The following is a 26,056-nucleotide window of genomic DNA, read 5'->3' on the forward strand; positions in this document are numbered from 1 at the left end:
ACGGTGCAAGGGATCTCAAGTCACAAAGATATCTTTGGGCTACCAAACATATACTTTGGTGGGAAGCCCATGCTGAGAGGGAATCTTCTGTACCTTTCGACAGTGATTTTCATTCCCACTCTTACGCTTTCAAAAACACAATAAGGAAATAAATAGGAAGATCTGAACCTCTCCTCACTGTGATTATCCTTTTGCGCTGGGCTACTCCAAGAGTCGTTTGGTGCTCTGTTGATAGACTTGATTGGTGGGGAATCCAGAGTTCATTCGCCGTGAACCAAGTTGCGATCGAGCTTTCAAGACCTTTCATGTGCAAATTTAAGTATAATCATTACTCTGTCAAGTGTTTCTAAGGAACGGAAACCATTATCAGCCATGCTGGCTGGAACTGAGTCGTTCCATTAGCATATGTGCAGACGCTTTTGAACAATATTTCGCATCAGATCTAATGAGAAGGCTCACTCCCTTCTTCCTTTCTCTTGAGTTCTCCGCTGGAAGTTTATTACACACCACAAGGTCACATTTTCCCACTGCTTTGAAATACGTTGAGGAACCAGCGAAGCCCTCCCACCGCAAACTTTGTACGTCTCACCAACAAAAAGGGGCCACCCTGTACCACCGGTTTTAGCGAACATCAGCAATTGACCGAAGAGAACGCCGAAATATCCAAAACTGCACCTTTCTACATACATAATCTCCAGTCACCAATGCTTCGCATTCAATTCAATACTGCCGACTGAACCGGACGCCCCATGTTCTTGATCGCTCATTCGGCCACGCCGACCATCAATTAAGAGCCACGCCCGGTTAGCTCAATCGGTAGAGCGTGAGACTCTTACGAGTACGCGATCTCAAGGTTGCGGGTTCGACCCCCGCATCGGGCTGTTCCTATATTACGATTGCGAGCGTTTGCGAGGCCTTCTTTTTTGCATTTCTTTGTAAGTAATCTCGCATTCTCTTTAGGCTTTGCCAGCTGTACGGCCATCACGCTGAGAGCGGGACACGTATATCATCACTGCAATTTAGATAATTGTGATTAGTGGGACCAAATATTTTGAGAATGGAAAGTCTAATTATTTTACAACCATCAGAGGATGGCCGGGATAGGTAATTATACACAGCGAAGCCCTGGCTGCGAACCTGGTTACCTGCTATGATGAAATGTGTCCAAAAATGCCCCTTAGCTCTTGGCCACTGCTCCTTCGAACCATTGCCCTTGGCTGTCTCTACAACCGCAAATCGAGATTCCAGAGATGAGTCAAATTAGTCTGAAATACCCAGCTGAACGTCATCCACCCACGCCACGTAACCATTACTGCACTTCGCTCGGATGACAACCCGGATAGGATTGTTACTGTCCAAAGCCGTCTGCGTCAAGGAAAACTCGCCCGAAAGAAGAGTAAAGTCACTAGCGATCTGGACACCAGCAACACTAATCCTCACTCCAAACGAATCATTGAGGTCGTTGTTGTCAATGAACGCCTGGAAAGCAGTGCAAGAAGATCCAGAGCTGACCTTGGCGTAGAGAGAGAGACTGTAGGGCTGGTTTGCGACGAGGGTTGACTTGCGGAGGACTTGGACGGTATTTGACCAATCGCTAGCCTGGGAGCCCATGGTGAGAGAATAAGAACCTGCATGGACTGTTGAAGAGTCGATATCGGCGTAGGCGCCGAGGCCAAAGTTGAACCATGGAGCAATGCTACCGCTCTCAAAGTCACCGTTGATGATAATTTTAGGTGTTTCAACAGGTGCAGCTGAGGTAGTAGAGGCAGCTTCTGTGGTAGAAGTGAAGGCAGAAGTCTCGGTGGTGGAAACAACCACGGTTGAAGTTGACTCAGCTGCACTGGATGTCGCTGTCTCACTCTCAGTGATGGTGATGTCCGTGACGTAGCTCGACTCAGTTGAGGTCAGTTCAGTGGTGAAAGTGGCGTCGCTAGCAGTGGCAGCCTCAGTCTCAGAAGAGAAGGTTGATGTAGCCTGGATCTCAGTGGTGGAAGAAATTGGCTTGCAGGGGCTAGCCTCAGACCCAATGAGGATAGAGAGAGCCGCGAATGCAGCGAAAAGTCTTTGCGATGCCATCTTATAATGAGTGAATAAGATAGTCGCTGTAACGAACGTGATGGTCCAAAAGGAAAGGAATGAGAAAATGAAGGAAAAGGTCCAGGACTGACGGAAAACGGTTTCGCAGGGCTAAAGTATTTAGTGCTTGCGTTGTCACTATGGGGCATCTTAAATTACATGAGCGCTAACGTAAGTTGAAAATCGATAGTTCGCTGATAAATGTTGACAATTGGTTGCGCCAAGCCAATAGACCACTCTCGTTTTGGTATAGTATTTACTGTGTGCTTCAGCTCACGCGTGGTTCCTTATCTTATCCGGAGGAAAAGGAACACCTGGGAATAGGATTGTCGCTATGACAAATCCTCTCCGAGTTCGAGACCTTTGGCCAACGGCTGACATCTGGGAGGTCATGCGCATCAAGTGCTGTCATGACTCTGGGCATAGTCCTGATGGAGTTATCGAATTAATCACTTACCTCACAAGCAATACTTGAGCAGCGACAAGTTAGGTTTTGGTTATATATTCATGTCATCTCATTTCATAAGCTTTTGACGTCTGCATGTCTCACGGACTACCAGCTCTCAGAATCATTGAATAATGAGGAATGCCAAGAATCGATAGAACGCGAATATCCTCGAAGCCCGCAGCCACATACAATGGCCGACCTGCTTCAGTCGCTACTAAATAGCAATCTTTTCCTTCCGCAGCTGCATGATCGAGACCCCACTGTAACAGCATCTTGCCGATACCGCGTCTCTGATTACCTGGGCTGACACCGATATAGTCGAGATCTAGGCGGTTAGTCACTGTAATACAGGAAGTTGAGGGGGAAACGTACGCCAGACGCCAGCGATTCCTTGTTCCCCAAAAGTATCGGCAGCATCTCGATTCACAGTCTCTTTCATCTCATTGTATGCTTCCTTATCGAGCGCCGCGCATTGGATCTCCTGGCTGGGTGCTGAATCACCGCCAGAAGCAGGAGGGGCGTCCCAAAGTGAGAAGCCGACTACTTTTTCATCTGGCCCTTTCTCGTCATCAATTGCCACTACAAGGTGAGGCTCTGATGATGCTAGGCTCGATGCTTTGCGTGCAAAGCGCCAGTCATACGCTGCTTCGCCATCGGGGAGGTCCTTCGGTTGTAGATGAGGGGGAAATAGGCGACGTGACAGAGCATCTGTGTTCGGGTGGAAAGCCGAAGTTGCAATACGAGCTATAGCAGGAAGATGCTCTTCCGAGGCTCCAATCAGGCGAATGGTCATGATACGGGCGTAACACAAAGTTGGGATGTCTTGTGATGAACGCACAGTGAGAAGGAGGTGAGGCCAGAAATGGCGGAGTAGAGAGATCCACTAAAGTTGCGCCCTAGATGACATGACATTAGCGCCCTTTTCGCCCCATGACGATTGCTCTACTGGCGCCGAATCGTATGAATTTCGCAAGAAAATTCTATCAAGGATTATGTATATTTCTCTTGGTACGACCTGACAAAAGTTTCCTCAATTAAATGTGTTTGGTGATTGTGCATTTGTGTCTAACATCTGCACGTTTCAAAGGGGGACGTGGGGCGAAGAACCTTGTTAGATCCCACTGAACGAGTGTTATGCATCTTTTTGTTCCGCGGAACCAAGTTATTATAAACTAAAAGTCTGTACAGGCATCAGGATCTATATATGCCAGCACTGCTATACCGTCTGTGTTTCATTCCTCTTCGATTTCTTTCCACCCTGGAATGCCGATATGCTCGTCTGAGTGCCGTATGTTGAGATACTAGTGGGTACTTTCGGCCCAGTACCAACACCTCCATGGCCCTCAAAGGCAGCCAAGGTTGTTCCAGTAAACCCTTCACTTCCTTGGTCCCGAAGACAAATAGTGCTATCTCCCTGATTCAATCGTGGGAACCAATTCTTTATACCAACTAACAAGGGCTTGAAAGTCGGAAGACAAGCACAAGTTATTCCAGACACGATTTCTGCCATGGACCATGAAGCTGCTGTGACATTCCACCATGTGATATCTGCAACAGGGTCAAGCCACTGCATGCGGAGAATAGCAATCGCTAGGGTACTAACCAACAAATTAGCAGATGACATGAAGGCTGGAATGCAACACTTACAGTGATCCTAGGCCGAAAATGCCGGTGAGATATATCTTTTGAGATCGTGGGAGCTGCAGTTTCCAAACAATGGGTAGAGGCATGACGATGATTGCGAAGTCAGTGACTATGTGCACGATACCACTGACGTACCACATAGTAGGCCGGGAAAGGAAGCACTGTCCCTTGACATGTGGATCCCAGAAAGATTGGAGTGGGATGCAAAAGAGAAATACCCCGATGCCTTGGTTGATACCCCAGAGGATGATGAAACCGAGTGCGCCCAAGTATAGCCATCTCATGTTGGAGACAGACATGATTCGGTAGTAGTGGATTAGAAACGTCAATTTGATGGCGAAGAGCGCGTAAGTGTAGAACACGATCGATATCCAGAAGCACTGCAGAATAAATGTTAGAGAAGCCTAGATATGGGTAGAGGTCTATCCCACGTACTCGGAGGTATAGTATTATCTGTCGAGGGGATAATGTATAGATATGTCGGCCCAGTCCATAATGCGTCACTGCGATCGTAGTTTAGCTAGTGTTGTCGACATAAAGGAGAAGGACATACTGGCGACGATTGACGATCCACATCCCAAAACACAGGCCTAGAGGGAATTGTGTCAGAAATTCTTCATCTCGAGAGATCTTGGCTTGACTTACCAGGGCCACCACGGCGGTCACATCGTCAAGCCCTAACATCTGCCTCTCCCGGCGACACCAAAGTCGCAGTCCGACCATGACAGCTGATAGAGCCATCAAAGAAACCGAAACTCCAATCGCAATTCCGGACCTACCCTCACCCGCCTTTGCTGCCATCTCTTCGGCAGTCATATTCATGGTGTTGTGGATATCGACGCAGGGACCGAAGTGAGTGCAACGTCACGATGAACCAACGTTAGATCCAGGGCCAGGGGACGGGGTAATCCTCCTGATATTCCCCCGATCGATGGGAAGATCACCGAACCGCCATTCTTATGTCTTGCCGCTCTTGCGTCCGTACTGACCAGTTTAAGGTTGGTGGTAGCAGGCACTGGAATGTGGCTATCCCAGCTTCGTGGATGAATTCGGGTTTAAGCAGCGCCCAGACCCGAGAAGCCTATCAGAGTAGCCGGTGTCAACGCCTCATGGCTGATTAGATCGCCCTGGACCAGCAGCATTATCCAAACGCAGTTAAATGTTCTCGTCATCAGGGAATTACGGGCGTTGCAATGAGAATAAACCCAGGAAACATTTTTTGAGAACGCTTGTTTAGATTCTGATTGATAAGTCTAATCAGTTCAAAATCTATCGGAATTATGCTTCAATATTTAGTGGCCTTGGGCGCATCATTTAGCTTTCGTAACAATCGCGACATCGATATTAATGACTCTTCAGCAATGGTGACCGGCCAGAGTCAAGCCTTTTTCTCAAAAGTAAGCGCTACTGATAAAAGTCTATTTGGCCCTCGATGTTCGGTTTAAAGAATCAGAACTGTCTGTAGCGGTTAAATCTTGACGACGAGATAGACACGAGACATAACCGTTAGGTCTCAACCTGTATCAACTCCATTAATGACAGGTAACAGCGTGACGGAGTTCTTCTTCGTCTCAACCATGCGATGGGCCGATAAAAGTGTATGAAATATAAACTACTTTTATCGCCTCCACCACCTTTATTTTATGTATCTTACGGCTAGATACCGACCAAGATTGTAGGTGGCAGCGTCTACACCTATCCTCCATCGGAATTGTGCTACATCTACTATAGTTTTGGGATAAGAAGAGCGACACGTTCTAGCCTTGTCAGTTAGAAAGTGGATAGGTATGTCATGAACAAGTGATTCTGGCCCTCACCGATTGCGCATCGCAAATGACAGTACTTGAAGTGTCCCCAATGATTCATTCGTCCTGTAATCCTTTATCGGCAAGACATTTTTCGTATGTGTCATCTTGGGTTTAATTGGGCATTGAACTGCATAATTAGCTTCCTATCGGTCAGAATAGCTGATCCACTGGTTGAAGAACGACCTTCGCGTAATGTTTCACCAACCAAAACACGACCAATGTGCGATGACGGCATTTACCAGGTACCTCAAGACACGTTGTTTGCCATCACCTACTCACCTTCACAATTGCCTGAACAACCACTATCACATTACCCCGCTGGTCTATAAGAGCAGTAGTGTATGTTGTCTCACATTCAGCTGCGCCCAAGTCAATACATGGTCCAAATGCAAAAGCCAAGTCAATAAACCTAACGCATTACAGAAATCTTTACTACTGTAGTGGAATCTTGACCTGCAAAGTAGCGTCATTACCTTTGTTCTTAATACCCTTTTCTCCATTATTGGGTTATATTGAATAAAGTACAAGTACCTGGGGTTCTGCACAACCTGAGACACAGTAACGAGCTGAATACGATGTGTGAGATTTACCCCTCACTTATACCACTTACAGCACATTCTGCATTCTGCATGAGAAACTATCGTAATTATATGCAGGATGGAATGTGATAGTAACGGTAGAGCTGTCGGGCCGTGCCGAACTTTGATGACGGTATCTTTATATAAGAAAGGCGAGGTCCTCGCCTTTGACCTTGACCCTCGGCTCTGGGCTGTCATGACCAGGTGAGGCTCCGTAAGCTAGAACAAAGACAACGAGACTTGAACATTTCGATATCATCTTTAAGATAATGGCCTACTCAAACTCAAACTCAGACGTCTTCGATGTCGTGGTTATCGGCGGAGGACCTGTTGGTCTGGCCGCAGGATACGAAGTCGCCAAAGCGGGAAGCAAAGTAATGATTCTCGAACAAAACAACTTCTTCAATCAAGCCGGCAGTTCAGGTGACCTGGCCCGTATGTTTCGCACCATGTAAGCCTCGCCCAGAACAAAGCATCTTCCCATTGACTAACGGGCTAGGTACACCGAAGAGTTCATGGCCAAGCTTGCTATTGAAGCAATGAAGCATTGGGATGCTCTTGAGAAAGATGCTGGAGTGTCGCTCCGATGGATGGGAGGTCTTTTGAACTTTGGTGATAAGGACATGGGCGGCGATACTCCGGAAGGTACGATACTGTTGTGCGTTTAAGAGGCAATACTAACTTGAATAGGCTCGCTCTTGGGACCTAAGGCGAACTTGGACAAGTTTGGCATGTCCTATAAGGAGCGTATGTATACTCACTCCCATTCTCCTTTCTTATTCTTATTCTGACCAAGACAGTTACTGCTGAGCAGATAGAGGAACAGTATCCCTTCAAGAACCTCGACCGCAAGTGGATCGGACTCTTCGCCCCAGACAATGGAGTCATCAACGTCCAACTCCTCCTCCGTACTCTGTACAGTCTCGCCAAGGACTATGGCGCCCAGGCAAAGCAGCACACCCAGGTGAAGCAGCTTCGTCCTTTGGAAAGTGATAAATCCATCTGGGAAGTCCACGCGATGGTTCATGATAAAGAGGTCAAGTATTTGACAAAGAAGATCATCATTACCAGTGGAGCTTATGTCAATCATGTCTTGAAACCGAGTTTTAGCATTGGTCTGAGACTGGATATTTGGGAAATGGTTGCCACCTACTTCAACACCAATCCCGGACCAAACGGCACTATCTTCCCTAGTAGGTGCATCGTCATGCTGTGATCTACCCTACTAACAGTGTAAGGCATGTGGTTTCAGTTCGGACCATCGGTGAACGACAGGTCCCAACTCTTCTACGGCTTCCCAGCCTTACCATGGGGCCCACCTAATGTTGTGAGAATTGCAGTGGATGCTGCTACTCGAACAATTGACGACCCAAGTCAACGCCAGGCCAATGTCTTTGATCCGAGAGATATCCAAGACACTCAAGATTTCGTCAGAGATCATGTCGTCGGCGTTGACGCCACCGTTCCGGCCTCGACTGTTAGTTGTCTCCAGACCAATGTTTTCGGTAAGATCATCGCACTAATGCCTTTGGTACATGCTAATACAAGTAGATAACATGTTTGTGCTGGACTTCTTGCCAGAGAAGTATCTCCGAGGTGGTGCGGAGAAGAGTATTGCTATTTTCACCGCTGGTTGGGCTATGAAGTTTGTGCCAACTCTGGGCAAAGCACTTGCTGAGATGGCGTTGACTGGGAAGTCTGACTACAAGCTGGATGAGTTCTCCATCACGCGTCCTGCCCCGGAAGGAAAGGAGATTATCATCGAGGATCCTGTGTCCATCAACGCGTCTGTAAAGAAAGAGAAAACTCTTTCTCTGTCTCGTAGCGATTGCACACAGTCTGAGGGGTCGTCATGCCGCTCTAGCTGAAACATTACTTAGTGTACTTCAGGCTCGTACAGTTGTTCAATACGAAAACTCCCTTCAGAATACTATTGATTTTGACATGCCCGATTCTTCGGGTTGCTCTTCCGAAGTCCCTCGCTAAGTCGCCCATTTCGTAGCTGAATTAGGAATAGCACGAACTTCAGACCAAAACAACGAGTTGCCAAAGGCCCGATTGGCCACACTCCACAAAGGGTCCAGTCCGCTTCGGAGGGGTTCATGCGGGGTATTTCTGTTGTAGCAAGTGAGCTCTTTTCGATATCGGACTTGATGACCGAAGCCTATCCTCCTCTTGAAATATTCTTTATTTCTGCAGTGCGGAATTCTTCTTGTATCTGAAATAAACTCAAATCAAAATCACAAAATGGGTGGCAACGACAACACAGTGGGTGCTTACTACGCACCAAAGGGCGGCCTGCCCCCACAAACCCAACTCCTCACCGACCGGGCTATGTTCACCGAGTCTTACGCCGTCATCCCCAAAGGCTGCTTCAGCGACATCGTCACCAGCTTTCTTCCATTCTGGGAGCAGACACGACTATGGGTCATCGCTCGTCCACTCTCGGGCTTCGCTGAGACATTCTCTCAGTACATCATGGAGGTTCAACCTGGCGGTGGTAGTGACCGTGCTGAGATGGATGACACTGCTGAGGGTGTCTTGTTCGTTGTCGAGGGTGAAATCACCGTCACGCTAGCTGGCGAAGCTCACACTCTTTCATCGGGAGGTTATGCTTTCCTCCCTCCCAAGAGCGGCTGGACACTTCGCAACAACTCTAGTGAAGCAGCTCGTTTCCACTGGGTCCGCAAAGCCTACGAATCAGTCCCTGGTCTTGATGCACCTGAGGCCTTCTTCGCCAACGAGAAGGACATTGAGCCTAGAGAAATGCCCGATACAAACGGAGCTTGGGCGACAACGCGCTTCGTTGATCCTACCGATGTTCGACACGATATGCATGTGAACATCGTCACTTTCCAGCCTGGGGGTATCATTCCCTTCGCTGAGACACATGTCATGGAGCACGGTCTTTATGTTCTTGAAGGAAAGGCTGTTTACCGACTGAATCAGGACTGGGTCGAGGTTGAAGCTGGTGACTTTATGTGGTTGCGGGCCTTTTGTCCTCAGGCGTGCTATGCTGGTGGACCTGGCAAGTTCAGGTACTTGTTGTATAAGGATGTAAACCGACACGCGAAGCTATCTAGGTAGATCAAACAATACTTAAAACTGCTGAAATCTCGTTATTGTTGTCTTAGACTTTCTAGGCAATCGAAGTAATCAACCTTTGGGGATTTAGTAGTTTCAGACACAAGATCGCTGCCATGGGTTCTCACTCAGAACAGTGCCGTGTTTCTGGAAAGAGATATACTAACAACAGATTCTGCAGCCTGTGACTTTCGGCAGACCCTATGGACATAGCCCGTCTCGTGGCTACAGTGAATACATGCGACCAAAGGTAGTGGAAAATACGGGATCCCGTCCGCTCTCCCATAGTCAAGCCACTAACCGGCGGATTAGTAGTTGGGTCGGTGACGACCAGCGAATCCCCGCTGTTGCATGTTTTTTGCGAATTACTGCAATTGCCGTTGCGGTCTATCTTTTTTTCAGACAGTTGATGGTTATGAGGTGCTGCAGCGGATGCGCTGTTGTGGCGAGTATCGTGAGATTTGTTTCACGTTGCTTTTCTTTTTTTTTTTTTTCTTTTCCCATGTCGCGTGGGGCTCATGCGTCTATGGACCCTGCTGCGACTGCCAATCGCAACCCCACTACAGCAGGTCTCAACCTGTTCATCTTCCGTAGTATAGTGGTCAGTATGCAAGCTTGTCACGCTTGAGACCCGGGTTCAATTCCCGGCGGGAGAGATCCAGCCACCTGTGATACACAGGTGATTCTTTTTTGCCAATCTTATGACTATCGATTTACCGCTTTATCAACAGACAAGATACTGCGCGCATTACCTATAGTGAAGCTTTATGCATGTGTTCATTCTCATTTTGCAATATGTCTGGACCGATAATGAGGTTATACGCTACTCTAGGCCACTGTCTTAAGCGCTTTGGTTACCCTGAACAATTGCTCCCAGACAATTGAAACATAGTGGAATAAGCGCCTGAGTATTGCAATTATGAGAATCTCCCATAGCACAGAGTCATATAGGAAGGGAGAAAAGGAAGCAGTCCTTCGATGAGATTATTAAACTTGCCATGAGCGAATGTTTTAAACTCAAGGACAGGGGAACGGTTGGCAATTGAAATTGACTGCGATCGCAATGTAAAATTATGCTCCAAAAGTATGTGAACGGGTATACAGTGTATACCTTAAACCCCACTTTTACTTCTTCTTTAAAGCTATATAAAATAGTAAATAAAATAGATAAAAAATTAAAAAAAGATTTATATTATAAATTAACTAATAAGTTACTATATATAAGAGAATTAGAACTTTTTACTTAACTCTAAAGGGTTAAGAAAGGTTTAAAAAGAGAGTAGCTTTTTATTAAAAGTTATAGGGTAATAATAGTTAGAAATATAGTATTAATAAAAGAATATGCCTTAAAATTCGCACTAATCTTTACCCTTTATCTTTAAAGCTATATATCTTTTAAATAATTAAATAAAATAAAACTATTTATATATAAAAAGTATTATTTTAAGGCTAAATTATAATATTTTATGTTTTATTTTACTTCTACTTATTAGCTATAATATTTTATATTATTTTATATTATGATATAATTAGTGAATTTAATATGTGGCACTGTGCGGTGTTTACAGACTTTTGGAGTATAATTTTAACATCGCAGCTCAATTTACACAAGCCAAAGAACACCGACATCGCACAATATAACCGACGACTTATAGACTTAACGAAGTAATCACCGAAACACGCGTCAATATCATTATGACTATTGCAAGATAGCAATCTGTGTGATTTTTGTTTGAGGAGGATCGTGTCGCACTCTGGAGCCCCGCCCACGATGCGAACTGCAAATATAAAGAAACTGGACTTGTCAGGAAGTACCAGAACTAAAACAATTATTTAGTGGAATTATCTGACGTTCAATTCCTGACTGGCGATGCACGGCACATGAAAATTAGCTCTTAAACGCCCTTTGCCAACTGGTGTCAAGAGAAACAGGCGAGCCACAGTGGGAATCCCATAAGCTCCAGCCGTTCAATCACAACTATGCATGCATTTCTCAATCCCCCAAACCGACGAGATAGAGACCAGAAAACGAGAAAAAGAAATAAAAAACATCGACAACGGCAGGATTCGAACCTACGCGTGCGAACACAATGCCTATGATGTCTCGGAAGAGATAGCAGGGCATCGCCTTAACCACTCGGCCACGTTGTCCTGAGTTCGTTGAGCACAAACAGTTCGATTGTGGGATCATGGACTCATTGCAATCAATCATGCATACGACATACCGAAGGGAGTGCTGAGATACATGGAAAACTGCGTTTCGATACTGAACTCTGTCCCGTTGATTGACGAAAAATGTCTGGATTTTAGTTGTTTATTGTCAGTTATTATATGCACGCGTCACTGGGAGGACACGGCCGAGAACGAATACGCCGCTTGTTCAAACAGGGTGGGCACTTCGCCATGAACTCAGTTTGAAGGATGAGTAAAAGAGGGCTGCCTCAAAGTTTCATAATACGTAAAATGCCAATCATTCCATCCAGTCTAAACTCCACTGAAGATCTGAAACTTGTAACCAGCACTACGCTTCGGGCTTCTTAGCATAAGTAACGCCACTATGAACAGTTAGCCATAATCTTTCGCAGGAAAGCAAAACACTCACATGGGCCAATAAGCATGGATCTTGGGGTTATTCCAGTCCTGTCTCAGCTTCACCAAAAACACCTCGACCTCCTCACGACTCCAGCCCAGTCCTCTCGTAAAAGGCGCCATAGTCAGCGCCTCCAGAGCCGAGGCTGCATTGACGTTATTCCACTGGCCAAGCTCCTTGTACTTCTTGTCCTTGGGCCAATGGTTGGTAGGCCACTTGTAGCGCGTCTCAACAACATCAACGAATCCGACCTCTTTCAGCATATCCTTGAAGTTAGTCGTACGTTCGAACGAGCGGTTGAACTTTCCGGCTGCTTCGTCGAGAAGTCGGCACCATTGGTACATGGTATGATCTTCCTTGAGGGTGCCATCGTCGCTGCCCATGATGACATCGACATCCTGCAGTTCAACGTAGCCGCCTGGAGCCAGGTTCCTGTTCGTGTCAGTATGGTTCATTTGGTGAATGGTGAGACTTGTTTTACTGGTAGATCTTGGTGAAGTACGACTTCCAGTTCTGAATGCTGAAGTTCATGAATCTGCTGTGAATAAAGTCAAAGGGTTCGCTGTATGTCCATTCCTCGTCGATATCATCGATCTCGAAGCGAACATTCGGTGGCACACTATGATTCATCAGCCGAATCCACGGCTAACTAGAAGTTTCACTCATACAAGCTTGGCTGGCTCGGTGAGAGGTCAACACCAATGACCTGTCTTGTCAGTGGCTATTCTGGATAAGCTTTAATGGCGTAGCTCACTGTTGCCTCGGGATGCTCGTCGCCAAAGTCAATCGCCCAGATACCGGTTCCAGTGCCAACGTCGAGGACACGCTTAACCTTCGAGTCGGGAAGATTAGGAGGGCTCAGACCGAGCTTGTTATCAAGAGTAAGCAAGAACAAGTTATGTTGCAGATCTGTATTGTTATTGTTATGCTACGTCCGGTGGCATGTGAGAGTACAAACCTAATCTTTCGTTCTCCTCATCATCGTTCGGGAGATTGTATTCTGCGATTGGACACGTCAGTGATATGTTTGGTATAGTAGAGGAGCTACATACTGCCGTCTCGAAAAGCATGATATGTTCTTCCATTTTCTTGACGGAAATCAAGGATTGAGCTTCTCAAGCTGTCTGTCGAGGACGCATTATCCTACGCCATAAGATCAGCAACAACGGTCTGTAAGATGATGGCCACGGGCTGATCTCATACCGCACCAAGTGACGAGTCTGCGTCAGAATGCTGGGGCCGTTAGCTAGCTTCAGTGGATCATTTCTAGCGGGAACTAACGTTATCGTCAGCGTCTACGACGGGGTGCGCTTCAATGGTCGTCATTGTCGATTGCAGATCTTTGCTCTCAATTTATAAAAACCCCCAAAAACTATCGTGAAATGTTTGTCTGTCAATGGGAACTTAAATGCCGCATGTGGCATGCACATGATCCGAGCTTTAAAACCTGCATTGTTTTCTCTTTTCTCGTCCGATGCTGTGCTACAAAACTGACGACCAACATGCATGACACGAACCAACACAGCGTTGCAGACACTGCCAAATTTGTGCAGTGAAGCGATTGCCGAAGTTCCGCCTGTTGTCATTCCTTGGAATACCCTGAAAGGATCCTCTCTTACTGGTCCCAGGCGCCGAGAAGTGGCCTGGTGTCAGGCCTTTGGACGGGTTCCGATTGGTGGAGGGCGGGGCGTTCCGGTGTCAGACCCAAAGAGGTAGAGTTCACCGTTAACCCCACGAACAGTTCAGCCATTCAGCTTTTGACTTGCATACGCCCAAATAGTACAACTTTATCAAAGCAAAATGCTCTGTAATAAGTTCAGTGGAAATAGCAAGATATTCATGTAGTAACACACTGCTCGGAAGTCAATGCTCTCCGCAAAGAATTACAAAAGGAGGAACATGACATCTTTGTTAGAGAGTGGACGTGAAATTCATCTGTTATTTTTTTCCCTCTCGAGACCTGGATTTACACTTCAAGCCAAGAAAGTGGCGTTTGTTATGAAGCATAATGCCAGGTCGGCCTTTCGTTGAAATTTCTGCGTCATGATACAAGGCGCAACTGCTGACGTGGCCATTATTGCGGACATCACTGCCAAACCCCTGGCAATCCCCACGATAATTGATTGATACGTTGATTAAAGCCTTTGATATTTCATCGAGATATATCAAGCTAACACATTAAAGAATCCCCGCAGAAGTCAAGCCTTTCAAAGACAATGTGTACAGAGGCCTTTAAATACTTCATTTATCTCCTCTCTTATCCCGTCACCTGAATTCTTGTTGATGATCATTACAAGCTCGCTGATATCTGGACCAATACATGGTGGACATGACAATGGATGTGCTTCAAAGGAAATTGTAACTGGTCTCGGTCACAAAGGAGCAAACAAAGCCGAATGGACCACATAGTTATCTTGATACCGTTCTTGAAGTCACTTTCCCCCTCCTTACTAGAACACATCTACATAACAAAAGACATGTAAAGAGTGATAGACCTTGGGATGAAGTTTCCATCAGCCTCAATTCTAAAACAAACAAGAGTTTCAAGCAGCTAAGAATACACTTGCCTTTAAGTCTAACGCCTCTTACTGCCCATGAGGAGAGGTACGAGGCGTAAGTTGCCTGTCTCTGCTGATATGTGTTATTTGCGTTTATGTTGGAACTGGAGCTCTTTTTTTACCCCTCCACTATGCCGGTACCACATTGGCTATGTAACATCACATAAGATAATAAACAAAGTATTGGACACTAGTAAGTTGATGTTTCGAATAAGTGCCAGTATCTTAAAAAGTAATGAGAGGCTGACTGTAAAGATCTAGATTCTAGTGTATTATATCTGCAGACCACTCTGGAGATGTAATCCTTGTTTTCCTAAAACTACCTAGACACAACAAGGACTCTGTTACTGTGTTTTGGAAGAAGTGGTGGCGCCAAGATTGGAAATCGTGTATAAGAGCCGCGAAGGCGTCATCCAACACGAGGTATGAAGCTATATGCTGGCCATAAGGTTAAGCTCCAGGCCGCTAACATAGGTGATTATGACACAGTAGATTTCTCTCCCCAATGCAAAGTTGTAAGGTCAGGTTGCATCCATTGCAGTACGCGAATGTGTCTTGATGGCTATGACAGGAAGAGGCTGACAGGTATAAAGCCCCAACCGCGTTTGAATCTCTGGATCGGCCATAACTTGGATCAGCAATATCGCAACCAAGCGTCAAATTGCAACTGTAAGCTACCTCAAACCACCTTCACTTTACTGCTACGCCTAAACAGTTACCTTTCCCACTCTGAAGTCGCTATGAAGCTCTCTACCTTCCTGTCTTTTGGAGCTCTCCTCCTCGTCGGACCATTTCCCGCCTCAGCTTGGCCAGAATTGCAATTCCGGCCCGAGATTCTCGAAAATAACACAACCTGGGTCGCACAAGGTGCCATAACGAAGAAATCTGCTGAAAATAAAAACCTACCTCTCCGCTGCCCAACTCCAAGGACGTCTTTGCTTGGTCGAGCTTTCACATGGATGCTGGGCCCCGAGAAGCCTAAGTGCAAGCAGTTCAACATAGCTGCTGGAGAAACGATTAGTGGATTCCCCCGTTTCCAAACCGACCAAATCCATGGATTTACCTTCCCTAATCGAACTTACTTTATCCACACTGCCATAGAAGGAGTTTTTGTCCACGTGGAAGTCAAGAAAGGACTTTGGACCATGATTCCAGGAGCTATGACTGTCACCTGCTACGAGGGAAATGATGGCGCACCTCACTGCGTGGGCAGAATGTGAGATCCAACAAGGCCGGTTGGGACGCAGCAGCATGGAAAATTCTTAGATGTCAAAATTAGCCCTTACTAATGATGATGGGTAGTTTCATTAACCCGATTTTCACCATGATGCCGCGTTGTTCCAAGTTGTGTAACCAACAAGCAGGAGTTTGAAGCCTCTGACCGTAGTGTTCACTTCCGTCCAGTCTTTTATAAACTGCGAGAAACGATGAAGAGAATTTGTGATTCCTTGTACCATGTGACTAAGCCCTTCCTCCTGTTCCCTCTGCCAGTATAAGCTTCATGGATTCACAAGCAGCATAAAAGGTCGAGAGGGCCAAGGCGGGGATAACAGTACCAACAGTCGACATCCCAAGTGCATGCCACGCCTTGACGAGCAGGGACGACTAAGTTCTCTGTGCTGATATAAGCTCTCAGCCACTAGTTTCAACTACAAATAACGGTCTTTGGCTGTACATAAGCGGCTTGTTTGCAGAACTTGATCGTGGGGGCCGATTTGAAACGTGGGGACACGTTTATATTGGGCATCCTTCTCTCTGAGTAGTAACTGCGCAGTCATTTGTGAAGCTGAAGGTTTAGTTGATGAGACCATTTCTTCTGCAGCATGTCTATCCTTGCATCTATAAGCCCCACTAAATAAGTTCCCAAGAGTAGCAAGCAATATGATATGCTTCATGAAATCACATGGACTTAGTGGCCGTTAGCTGTAGCCTTTGTGGCTCTGGAACGAATGTCCTCAATTTGGGTTGATGCTAGCCGTAACCGGCACATGATGGAAGCATTGGTGAATTAGGCAATAAAGCAGATGCACCCTGACACTGGCCTCAATTTGGGTCAAGCTTCTTTTTCCTTTACTTTGAAGTACTTGGGAGTTTTAGATACACCCCTCAGCGATCCCCTTGACCGCATTCCCGGCATGCTAAGGGAGATCAGACATGTGCTCTCAGACCCCTCGGGAACTAATCCCGCGTAGGCCAATCAGCGCTCTTCTTTCAGATCCTTGATGTCAGAAAAACAAGAACCAATCATCCAGACCAGCAAGGGAAAAGGCTTTTGAAGAACCAACTCCCGATATCCCTTCACAGCTTATTTCTCTCTCATTTCACAACTCGTAATACTCGTGGCACGCATGGCACAATCCGAGGACCCGTCAAACAGCCATGACACCAACCATGACAACAAAACAACTACAATGTGGGGGATCATCCTCTGCGTCGTAGTCATTCTGGTCATCTGCATCATCTGCTTCGTACACTGGCTCCTGCGAAATAATCATATGCCACGGCCTCTGGAAACTCAGCTTCCGCGATTTCGAACGAGCTCCGGTCTGGGAAAGTTTGCCGTGGAGAGCATGCCGACCGTCACTTATCATCATCGGATACACTCCAAGCAGATTCACACGCAAGCCCAAATGACTCCATACATGTTTCGAAAGGCACGAAAACCGAAACTCGAAAGTTTGCAGCGCTATTTCACGATACCTAATTTGTCGAATGTCACCGACCGAAATGCACGGCAAGCAGATGAACGCACTTCTCCGGCGTGTTCTATCTGCACTGAAGATTTTTTTGAGGGAACAAATTTAAGGAAATTACCATGCGGTCACCTCTTTCATCCACAATGCATTGATCCGTGGTTGATAGGACGATCGCGGACTTGCCCACTATGGTCAGTTGTGTCACCATCTCTGATGAAATCCAGCTGACAAAGCGCCTCTCTTTCATCAAGTCGCGTTGATCTGGCCACTTTGATCAATCTGACGAAACCGCAAGCAGTGCATTCATTTGATACACGAGGACGTGCATATCATTCGCAAGCTGCAAGATAATGATACTACGAAATACCCATAAGACAATGACCAGCGATTTGCGACGAGGAGCATGGCCAGGGCGTTTCACAGTGTAATGCACATTCCCTCCAGATAAAAATTGCAAAACATGTTTCTTCCTTGCTGCGAAAGCGGCAATTAATTAGACTACATGGCGATCCATTCGCGATCTCATAATAAACGCAGAGGTGAGTGTTGTATGGACTGCCCAAAGACACCAAAGACTTCATACCAACATAAATGAAGCCCAGCAAACTTCCTCGGCTCTTGCCAAATGAGCTCTGAGCCAGCTTCAAAGACTAGAATATGATTCCCATTACGAAATCTGTCTCATTTGCAACAAAACCTCTCTGCAGTTCCAGAGGCCGCCTATGAGGGGTAACTTTACCAGTCGCCGATCCTGTCAAAGTCCCAAAAGTTACAGGGGCATCTCCACACAGACCACACTGTACCGCCGTAGTCTCTAAGCTTAATCGCAAGCTGAGATAAATACTTGCCAGCTACAATTGATGCCACTACAAAAGGGCTGATGATCAGTCCCAGAACAGCATCGTCGCAGCCGTAATTTCGCGCTCGTAAAAGTGTCAGCGAAATAAATGCCTCATGGTCGAGACAATTCCATGCAAACCCCGCCTCGTAAATTATCGTCACGAGCCTGCCTTCGAGCTTTTATGAGCCTGGGTTCGTCTCAATTCTCCGAGGTGTGCATTTCATCGTAGACCCTTGAATCTACCCCCAGCGCTAAAAAGCTTGTCTGCAATAAGCATCCACTCAATTGTCATTGCTGCAATTGGTGTTTGATACCGATTGATACTTCTTCTGTCGTACACGCCCTCTTGTTTCAGTCTGTCCCTCTTCAACACCGCTTCGTGCTCGTTTCTCGCCCAGTCATATCATGCTCACCTTGACTCACACCGCTGCTCTGTGCAATCTCGCCAGTGCTACAAAACCAAGCATCTGACACTCGCGATCCATTCCCCGCAAACAAAGACGCCAAGGAAATTGGCGCGTACGTCATATTCACAGGCACTTGAGCTTTTGCCTTTCCGTTGATACGATGGAGCTATAAAATGCTTGAAGCTGCCCAAGCCGGATGCAACCGAAGGGGGCGCAGTCATTTCACTACACAGCCCCAAACAGATCGTCATTTTTGTCAAACCCCCACCCAAAATTCCTGCATGCCATGCGAACTGAGGCTCGCTTGGGGTATCACGATGGCCGTTGAGAGAAGAGACAACTTTCACCACTGGACCAGTTCAGCAGATCAAAGGAGCAGTGCATTGTGGCAATAAGCATAACCGCGATTAAGTTAGTTAGAAAGAGCTTTGTGGAAATGAGTGTGTCTAAAGGTCAACTGCTCTCTACTTGTAACATAGCATCATCGACTTAAGAGCTTCGATCCACATAGCAGACTAAGATGACAGCTCCACCCCGCTCTGTGAATAAAACATGTGGTGAGACGCCAGTTCTTGGGGGCTACATCTTTTTCTTTGTCACCTGTGCTCGATCTATATTTTTGTGAGAGTACGATGAGCCAAGATCTGGATGGCCTATCCTCAAATTTCAGGAACACCATCGAGCCAGACGAGCCAGACGAGAGCACTTTGTTGAATGATGCGACTGCAAGTTTCGGGACGGAAACAGATACTGAGCACGAGGGGGAATGGCCTCAACCCTCAATCTTTGTCACCCTGCACCGGTAATGATGAATCCTTCGAATTTTGCGCTGAATAGACCGTGCTGACTGTATATCGGATGCAGGATAAGAAAATTTGTACTCGCAAGCATAGGTGCATCTCAAGGTGCTATCCTCCGATGTGTCCCATCTAACACCGTTCACCAGATGACCCTTACTCTTTGGAGCAGCTGAAGAGTCCAAGAGTCAACCACCTCATTGTCCGTCCTTTGGTAGATCGTCTATATGACGAGAACGACTACTCCATTGGTGCGCCATGCCCTTTTTTAAGACAATCGCTGAGACGTATCGCACTGCGTGCTGACAACAATTAGTCTATTGTCTCCTCGCAAACCGAGTACAGTTCCTTCGCGAACAATCGAGCGTCATTGACCAAAGCACCAGCATAGCCCGTGCAACACTATGCGAACTATTAGCTATCAAGATCCTGCGCAACTTTCACGATGACAACCCAGGTTTAGACGGTCTACTCCTACTCTCCAAGATCCTGGTCCAAGGTTTTGACCCCTTTCATGGTGCTCCGCCTGAAGTTGAACAATACGGGCGCTATCCACAATGGCCTATTCAGAAGCGCGGCGGCCATGAGAGGAAGCTGACTGCACTCGAACTCGCGATCATATCCGAGAGCAAGAACTTTGTCAGTTCTTCAGGGTGCAGACGTGTTATAGATGCAGTGTACCGTGGACAAATCGTCTACACGCCTCTCTCGTTCGTTGATATTCTCCCCAACCATTATGAGTATCTTCCAGTGTCTTTGTACGAACCGCGCAAGGCGCCGCTGCTTGACCATCATCGTCTCGTCGTTCCGCGCACCCGGTACATAATCGAACTGGTGCATTACATCATTCTCACTTTTCTATATGTTTACACGATGCAGTATCGAGATCCCGAAAACTTGACTGGCAATGAGGTAGTCTTCATTCTGTACTCTGCCGGCTGGGTTCTTCACGAACTCGCTGCCATCATTGAACACGGATGGATGATTCATTCGCAGACTTTGTGGTCATTCTTGGACCTTTCGTACACCATCATCTTCATGGCTTACGTCACAGTTCGGGCTTATGAGCTAGCTGTAAGCAGCGTGCAGAATGGCTTGGCACATAATATATTGTGTCTCGCAGCCCCGGTTCTTCTGACCAGACTGGCCTTCAACATTCTACCAGACCATATTGTCTTCATTTCGCTCCACGCCATGATGAAGGAGTTTCTGATCCTCACATTTCTCGCCATATGGTGTTTCACAGGGTTCCTGTTAGCGCTGCAGTGGCTTTCTCCGGGAGATGGCTCGATTCCAAACGACTTCACCATCATCAAATGGCTGCTGTGGATCTGGTTCGGACTGGATGGAACAGGAATTGAGGAATCTGTTCAGTTTCACGCCATTTTAGGACCGGCACTGACCATTGCCTTTGCCTTTCTCGGCAATACTCTGTTTCTTACGATTCTCGTTTCACTCCTCACCAACCGGTTCAGTACCATCGTCACATCTGAGGATGTCGAGATCCAGTTTCGAAAGACAGTGCTGACGTTTGAGGGCGTTAAAAGCGATGCCATCTTCGCATACCCGCCACCATTCAACCTCTTTGCACTGCTGACACTTCTTCCTATCAAACCATTCCTGTCACCTCTAGAGTTCTACTCGATTCACGTATTTCTCGCACGACTTGTCAACGCACCTCTTTTGTTTTGCGTCGGCTTCTATGAACGTCGACGCCTATGGACTTTTGGACCTGACGCGGCCAAAGTTTCAAGAATGTGGAAGTTCACGGGTTTCTCACCACATGGTGATATACAGGCTGTGTTTGAAGTCGATGCTCCGGCCGAGGTTCTCCGAGAAGCTGATGAGCTGGATGGACTGAGCGAGATGGGCTTTTCCGATGGCGATGCGGTATCAAGACTTTCCCGAGAAAGAGAAATTAGAGCACCAGTTGTATTTAGCCTGAGTAATGCAGGGACATGGTCCCCAGGACAAGCCCCCGTTGCTTGATCCAACTAAATAGATGCCGTATTGTTTGTATCTTCCCAAACCACCCTTCCCTCAAACCACGTTTTCAGCACTTTCGCTCCACTAAATTCACCACGACTCAAGTCCCGATCAACCGCAATGAAATTCGCCTTCTTTCCTCTCTCAATACTTCCCATCTCCGAAGCCTTGCCTACAGCCTCAGCACCCGCTAGCGTTATGATACGACAGATCTTTGCACCTCCAACCTCTTTTGTCGTCTTGCCCGCTTGCGTACCAAAGCGCTCCACGACGGCCGATAGGGCGGGGAATAGGTCTGGCGTGTCGGTCAAGAACCAGTCGGAACCTACGGTGACATGGACGCCAGCATCCTGGAGTTCCTTGAACGGCCATTTGAAGATATGAGGATAGTTGGCTGTGAGATTTGTGTCATGAAATATCGCAGGTGACATTTCGGCCGTAATTCGTAATTCTGCCATTCGGGAAATGTCATCTTCAGCAGTCGGTCAGTACTTGCCAAGTAGAAGCAATGGACACGACACTCTCACCTTGGTGGATGGCGTTGCAATGTGCCAGCTCATGCACTGGGCCTGAAGGGTTTGACTGTCGAACTCGCTCAAGAACATCCAGTGCTCGCCTTGCAGAGCCATCACCGGCACAGTGAATCTTGCATGTCAAACCCCTTGCATCATGCTTTTTCAAAGCTGACAACAGCTCTTCGAATGTAAGCAGCAGCCTATCCTCGTTGGGAAGTCCATCCGCTCCAATGTCGCACTGCGTGAAGTGAGGCGGTATGGGCGCTCCATCAATCCAAAACTTGACAAACCTTGCATCAATGTGTTGACTGCAAAAAGCATCAGCATCATCGATGAGCCGATGAAGGCTTTCGGCTCTCTCCTGAGCAAAGCTCTCCGGTGCATGCACAATGTGAGGGAAAACCTGCATATCCAGTCGTCCTTCATTGTCCAGCTCTCGAAGGGCGTGAAGATAGAGTGTGTTAGCAGACGCCTCTTGTAGTGAAGTGATACCAAATTTGTGAGACATCTTGATCCCATAGATAAGAGCTTCCTTGACGAACGACACAGGTGGCTGAGGCAGGCTGGCCAAGACCTCAGCTGATGCTGCTTCCACCAGCTCCCCAGTCAACTGGCCATCCGGCCTCCGCATGTACTTTCCTCCAGGGGGATCCTCAACATCAGCGCCATACCCAACGCGCTTGAGAGCTGCGGTGTTAAGGGCGACATTATGACAGGAGACATCTCGAACAAGCACCGGCTGCTCAGGAAAGGTATCGTCTAGATATTTTCGATCCATCTTTCCATCCGGAAAGTTCTGTCCTGCGTAAGAGTTTGCAATGAACCAATCACCTCTGAAATGAGCTTGTGAACAGGCACAAGTGGTCTGTCCTCTCTTGATGTTCTCGGCAATAGTTGCAGCGGTGCTATCTGATCCAATGTCAACTTCGCTCATTTTCTGCATCGAGGCTACTAGGAGGTGGGTATGTGCGTCGTGGATTCCTGGCATGACGAAGTTATTGTCAAGATCGTGGATGGGTAGGCCATGCTCGTCAGCCAGGTCTTGGATCTCTTGGTCGGTTCCGACTGCCTCAAAACGCCCGGATGGGGAAACAATAAAGGCTTCGGCCCATGGCCGTCTGTCATTTACAGTATACACACGGCCGTGTATGAAAGCAGCACCAGATTGTTTCATTTTGATATGCGGATCTGTTAGTCGATACACGTATAATAGCTACAATGTGGATATGGATTCAATCCAGAATGTGTCTCAAAAGGTGTCTGTTAAATAATGTCGGACGTCCGGAACCCGGAACTTCGGAATCAACATCAGTTATAATAAAATAAAGCGCAGTGATCGTAGAAGTCCAGCAAGCGAGCCGATCAGTTTGTCAGATAGATCAAGACGTCAAGCATGATCGGATCCTAGGCAGGGATGCTAACCCCATTCATGGAAATCTTGCTACCCCTCAACACAGAAACAAAGTCAATCTCCCGGCACATCGCACTTTTTGCCCAGATTAGGGAAAGCGTTTCCTGCCAAAGCTGTTGGGACTTACTCTAAGTACTGCAACCTGACAACCTGACAACCATATCTCTGCCTTTCTCTGGGGTGGTATGGTTGATTCACGGGGCGCTGGATCTCATTGGATGCTAACGAATTCGTTCTGACAATGGGGAGCCAGAGTAACCGCTCGGAATGTTGGCTGCTAGCTACCTGGCATATAGTTCGGTAAATCTGTTTTATGAGAAAGGGTGGCAGTGGTAAACGCCGGCAGAATTTCGACAGGCAAGAAACATATATTGATATTACCCAGCTTTCTCCTCGCCTGGTATTTCAGCGATTGGCTCACCATCCGGCTTGCCCGCCGTAACAATGGTGTTTTGAAAGCCGAGCACCAACTGTGGCCTTTCCTCCTCTCTACTGGAACACTGCCAGGCGCTCTTCTTCTGTGGTGATTATGAGATTCACTGATTCGGTCTCATAGTTGCTGTTTGTATCCTCGCCATTTCGAGTACGTGTGGTAATACCCTGAGTATTTATTATCTAGTAGACAGCTACGCCCAGCTAAGCAATGATGACATGTCTACTATCATGCTTGTGCGACATACCATGTCATTTGGTATGGGGTATAGGTACGTTCTTCAGTTGCTCAAAATGATACGCACGTGCATACAGAAGTCATCAGAACTATAACTTGGATCACCAACTTGTGCCATAAGAATGACTGTATCTCGGCCGCTTTCATCGGGATGGCCTGTTTTAGTGCTTTCCTTGTCATGAGGAAGTGGGCAAACAGAATGGCGCGCAGCCAGGGAAGTACTAGGATATCATAAGGATATCATAATTGAGAATCGACCGTGGGAACAGTTATCATGAGCGGCAAAAATTGAGCAGAGAGCTTTTGGTTAGTGAGATGGTCAATCAATAAGCCCCAGAAACACCAAAAAAACATACAACAGCGGGGATTCGCTGGTCGTCACCGACCCAACTACTGATCCGCCCCTTACAGGCTTGACTATGGGAGAGCGGACGGGATCCCGTATTTTCCTGCAGGTATGGTCGTATGTGCTTATCCTTGCTATCACTCAGATCTATATACTGCAACTGGTCAACTGAAGATGAACCTGTGGTGGAAATCAAGTCGCTGACGTCACCCCACTAAAAGACGGCTTCAGGGTAAGTAGACGATTTTTCCCTCAAGCCAAGACACATTGCCAAAGTTCTTGGTCTGATCATAAATATGGCATAACTGTATCAGGATTTGCAATGTTAGGCACTCTTGATTCAAGTTGCACTACCACAGCTTGTCATTCTCGTCTTAGCAGCCACCTTTACTTGTCGGGCTGCTAGTCGTCCAACTACCCGTTTCTATTATCTCCACGATACACAAGACTTACACCAGACCACTCCGCATCTATGGCGTAACCTGTAATGGTAATTAATTGGCTTTTCATGCTATCTCCAACTTCCGGCGCGTCATATGCATCTGCTGCCACGTATACCTTTGTGATCAAGCTGTACCGGTTGGAGCAGAGGTTGAAACAAGGCTCCTTCGTTTATGCCCAATCCACCATCGGGCAAAGAATGTCTGAGGCAGCTGGCATTCCAGGCACCTTGTTTCGCCCCAAGAGCTGCTTTTCTAGACATAGGGCTGAGATCTCCATACAGCTAAGGCGGCGGAAGTGGACTAAATATCATACTACCAGATCTGACGACCTAAACCCCTCTACCAATTTATCCCCTCTACTAAATTCACACGTCGTGTTTCGCTCACCTCACCAAATAGCCAGCGCAGTAGCGGATAACATGGTTGAACAGCTAGCTGTATCGAGCCAACATTATCCCAGTCTTCAGGAGGTCGTCCAAGGTCTAGACGACACCCAACTCGCCGCCAGCCTAAGAGGAATCGATGCCAATCAAGTTCAACGCATCGTCCAATGCTTGCGTGGAAATCGACATCTTGATCAGGGCGGTAGGGTCATCCTTTCTTTCAATATCTCAGTTTGTTCGGTAATGATATCCTCTGACCACTATTCCCATTTATAGAAGTTCAACCGTGGCCTCGAGACGCGCAATCAATTGTAGAAGTTCAACCTTGGCCGCGCGACCCTCAAGCAATGAGCGAATACTACTATCAGAACCCATATCAGACCTCTTCAGCAACAGGATACTACATATACGACTGGAACTGGTATTACTATGACAGCGCAATTAACAATGTTCCATATTGTGGGGATTATTACCTCAGCTATGAGTATTGGTGGGCACCTGTTGTATGGTACCCTACGTGGTATTATGTGCCGCACACTCGTTACAGAGTCCCCAACAGGTCACGCTACAGAAGGCTTACATGATTTGGACCTTATTTGGCGGAAAGCTAGGAATGGGCAGTGTTTGGGGAAGAGATCTGGGCCAAAACTACCTGTTCAACTCCTTTGAGCCTTGCCGAATGAGAGTTGGAGTCTATCCCCCTTATATGTTAGATTGGTTGGAAGTTGACATCAAGGCCACGACCAGAGTTATAAATCTAAGATACTTGGTCCCA

The 26,056-nt window shown here is 47.0% G+C and overlaps 11 protein-coding genes and 3 non-coding genes across 14 annotated transcripts; 8 read left to right on the forward strand and 6 right to left on the reverse strand.

Moving 5' to 3' along the window:
• The first annotated feature begins 798 nt into the window (after positions 1 to 798).
• Positions 799 to 881, forward strand: FOBCDRAFT_t257. Its single transcript has one exon. It is a non-coding gene; the product is annotated as a tRNA-Lys (tRNA).
• A 152-nt stretch (positions 882 to 1,033) lies between these two features.
• Positions 1,034 to 2,144, reverse strand: FOBCDRAFT_233671 (uncharacterized protein). Its single transcript, XM_031192701.3, has one exon. It carries the CDS (start codon positions 2,074 to 2,076, stop codon positions 1,261 to 1,263), a length of 816 nt encoding a protein of 271 aa, XP_031031547.2. The 5' UTR covers positions 2,077 to 2,144; the 3' UTR covers positions 1,034 to 1,260.
• A 418-nt stretch (positions 2,145 to 2,562) lies between these two features.
• On the reverse strand, positions 2,563 to 3,368 carry FOBCDRAFT_233672 (acyl-CoA N-acyltransferase). The gene is made up of 2 exons (XM_031192702.3): positions 2,897 to 3,368; positions 2,563 to 2,849 (listed from the first exon to the last, which is right to left on the reverse strand). Exons 1-2 carry the CDS (start codon positions 3,315 to 3,317, stop codon positions 2,623 to 2,625), a joined length of 648 nt encoding a protein of 215 aa, XP_031031548.2. The 5' UTR covers positions 3,318 to 3,368; the 3' UTR covers positions 2,563 to 2,622.
• A 372-nt stretch (positions 3,369 to 3,740) lies between these two features.
• On the reverse strand, positions 3,741 to 4,990 carry FOBCDRAFT_208534 (uncharacterized protein; the record flags this gene model as incomplete). The annotated part of the gene is made up of 6 exons (XM_059609236.1): positions 3,741 to 4,122; positions 4,172 to 4,548; positions 4,604 to 4,671; positions 4,722 to 4,758; positions 4,814 to 4,896; positions 4,948 to 4,990. 6 exons carry the CDS (start codon positions 4,988 to 4,990, stop codon positions 3,741 to 3,743), a joined length of 990 nt encoding a protein of 329 aa, XP_059466226.1.
• Positions 4,991 to 6,756: 1,766 nt separating this feature from the next.
• On the forward strand, positions 6,757 to 8,493 carry FOBCDRAFT_233673 (uncharacterized protein). The gene is made up of 6 exons (XM_031192704.3): positions 6,757 to 7,005; positions 7,054 to 7,199; positions 7,245 to 7,301; positions 7,355 to 7,747; positions 7,793 to 8,059; positions 8,106 to 8,493. The coding sequence occupies exons 1-6, from the start codon at positions 6,824 to 6,826 to the stop codon at positions 8,420 to 8,422; spliced, it is 1,362 nt and encodes a 453-aa protein (XP_031031550.3). The 5' UTR covers positions 6,757 to 6,823; the 3' UTR covers positions 8,423 to 8,493.
• Positions 8,494 to 8,705: 212 nt separating this feature from the next.
• Positions 8,706 to 9,856, forward strand: FOBCDRAFT_233674 (RmlC-like cupin domain-containing protein). Its single transcript, XM_059609939.1, has one exon. It carries the CDS (start codon positions 8,802 to 8,804, stop codon positions 9,639 to 9,641), a length of 840 nt encoding a protein of 279 aa, XP_059468076.1. The 5' UTR covers positions 8,706 to 8,801; the 3' UTR covers positions 9,642 to 9,856.
• A 366-nt stretch (positions 9,857 to 10,222) lies between these two features.
• Positions 10,223 to 10,294, forward strand: FOBCDRAFT_t258. The gene has a single exon. It is a non-coding gene; the product is annotated as a tRNA-Asp (tRNA).
• Positions 10,295 to 11,690: 1,396 nt separating this feature from the next.
• FOBCDRAFT_t267 lies at positions 11,691 to 11,789 on the reverse strand. The gene has a single exon. It is a non-coding gene; the product is annotated as a tRNA-Ser (tRNA).
• A 145-nt stretch (positions 11,790 to 11,934) lies between these two features.
• FOBCDRAFT_11417 (S-adenosyl-L-methionine-dependent methyltransferase) lies at positions 11,935 to 13,638 on the reverse strand. Its single transcript, XM_031192706.3, has 9 exons — positions 13,510 to 13,638; positions 13,432 to 13,461; positions 13,281 to 13,371; positions 13,187 to 13,228; positions 12,983 to 13,137; positions 12,897 to 12,934; positions 12,710 to 12,847; positions 12,241 to 12,660; positions 11,935 to 12,193 (listed from the first exon to the last, which is right to left on the reverse strand). Exons 1-9 carry the CDS (start codon positions 13,552 to 13,554, stop codon positions 12,160 to 12,162), a joined length of 993 nt encoding a protein of 330 aa, XP_031031552.2. The 5' UTR covers positions 13,555 to 13,638; the 3' UTR covers positions 11,935 to 12,159.
• A 1,888-nt stretch (positions 13,639 to 15,526) lies between these two features.
• FOBCDRAFT_208537 (uncharacterized protein) lies at positions 15,527 to 16,006 on the forward strand (the record flags this gene model as incomplete). Its single annotated transcript, XM_031192708.2, has 1 exon — positions 15,527 to 16,006. The coding sequence occupies one exon, from the start codon at positions 15,527 to 15,529 to the stop codon at positions 16,004 to 16,006; it is 480 nt and encodes a 159-aa protein (XP_031031554.2).
• A 1,083-nt stretch (positions 16,007 to 17,089) lies between these two features.
• On the forward strand, positions 17,090 to 18,169 carry FOBCDRAFT_233678 (uncharacterized protein). The gene is made up of 2 exons (XM_031192709.3): positions 17,090 to 17,673; positions 17,734 to 18,169. Exons 1-2 carry the CDS (start codon positions 17,135 to 17,137, stop codon positions 17,831 to 17,833), a joined length of 639 nt encoding a protein of 212 aa, XP_031031555.2. The 5' UTR covers positions 17,090 to 17,134; the 3' UTR covers positions 17,834 to 18,169.
• A 1,165-nt stretch (positions 18,170 to 19,334) lies between these two features.
• On the forward strand, positions 19,335 to 21,535 carry FOBCDRAFT_254131 (uncharacterized protein). Its single transcript, XM_031192711.3, has 4 exons — positions 19,335 to 19,532; positions 19,595 to 19,623; positions 19,677 to 19,778; positions 19,844 to 21,535. Exons 1-4 carry the CDS (start codon positions 19,363 to 19,365, stop codon positions 21,514 to 21,516), a joined length of 1,974 nt encoding a protein of 657 aa, XP_031031557.2. The 5' UTR covers positions 19,335 to 19,362; the 3' UTR covers positions 21,517 to 21,535.
• Positions 21,536 to 21,567: 32 nt separating this feature from the next.
• On the reverse strand, positions 21,568 to 25,158 carry FOBCDRAFT_148093 (amidohydrolase family-domain-containing protein; the record flags this gene model as incomplete). Its single annotated transcript, XM_059608277.1, has 10 exons — positions 21,568 to 21,597; positions 21,690 to 21,964; positions 22,041 to 23,241; positions 23,587 to 23,720; positions 23,861 to 23,949; positions 23,980 to 24,039; positions 24,177 to 24,330; positions 24,462 to 24,558; positions 24,909 to 24,937; positions 25,014 to 25,158. The coding sequence occupies 10 exons, from the start codon at positions 25,156 to 25,158 to the stop codon at positions 21,568 to 21,570; spliced, it is 2,214 nt and encodes a 737-aa protein (XP_059466227.1).
• Positions 25,159 to 25,691: 533 nt separating this feature from the next.
• On the forward strand, positions 25,692 to 25,980 carry FOBCDRAFT_233683 (uncharacterized protein). Its single transcript, XM_059609940.1, has one exon. The coding sequence runs from the start codon at positions 25,711 to 25,713 to the stop codon at positions 25,948 to 25,950; it is 240 nt and encodes a 79-aa protein (XP_059468077.1). The 5' UTR covers positions 25,692 to 25,710; the 3' UTR covers positions 25,951 to 25,980.
• The last annotated feature ends 76 nt before the right edge of the window (positions 25,981 to 26,056 follow it).

The sequence above is a fragment of the Fusarium oxysporum genome, chromosome XI (assembly GCF_013085055.1).
Source record: "Fusarium oxysporum Fo47 chromosome XI, complete sequence".
NCBI lineage: Eukaryota > Fungi > Ascomycota > Sordariomycetes > Hypocreales > Nectriaceae > Fusarium > Fusarium oxysporum.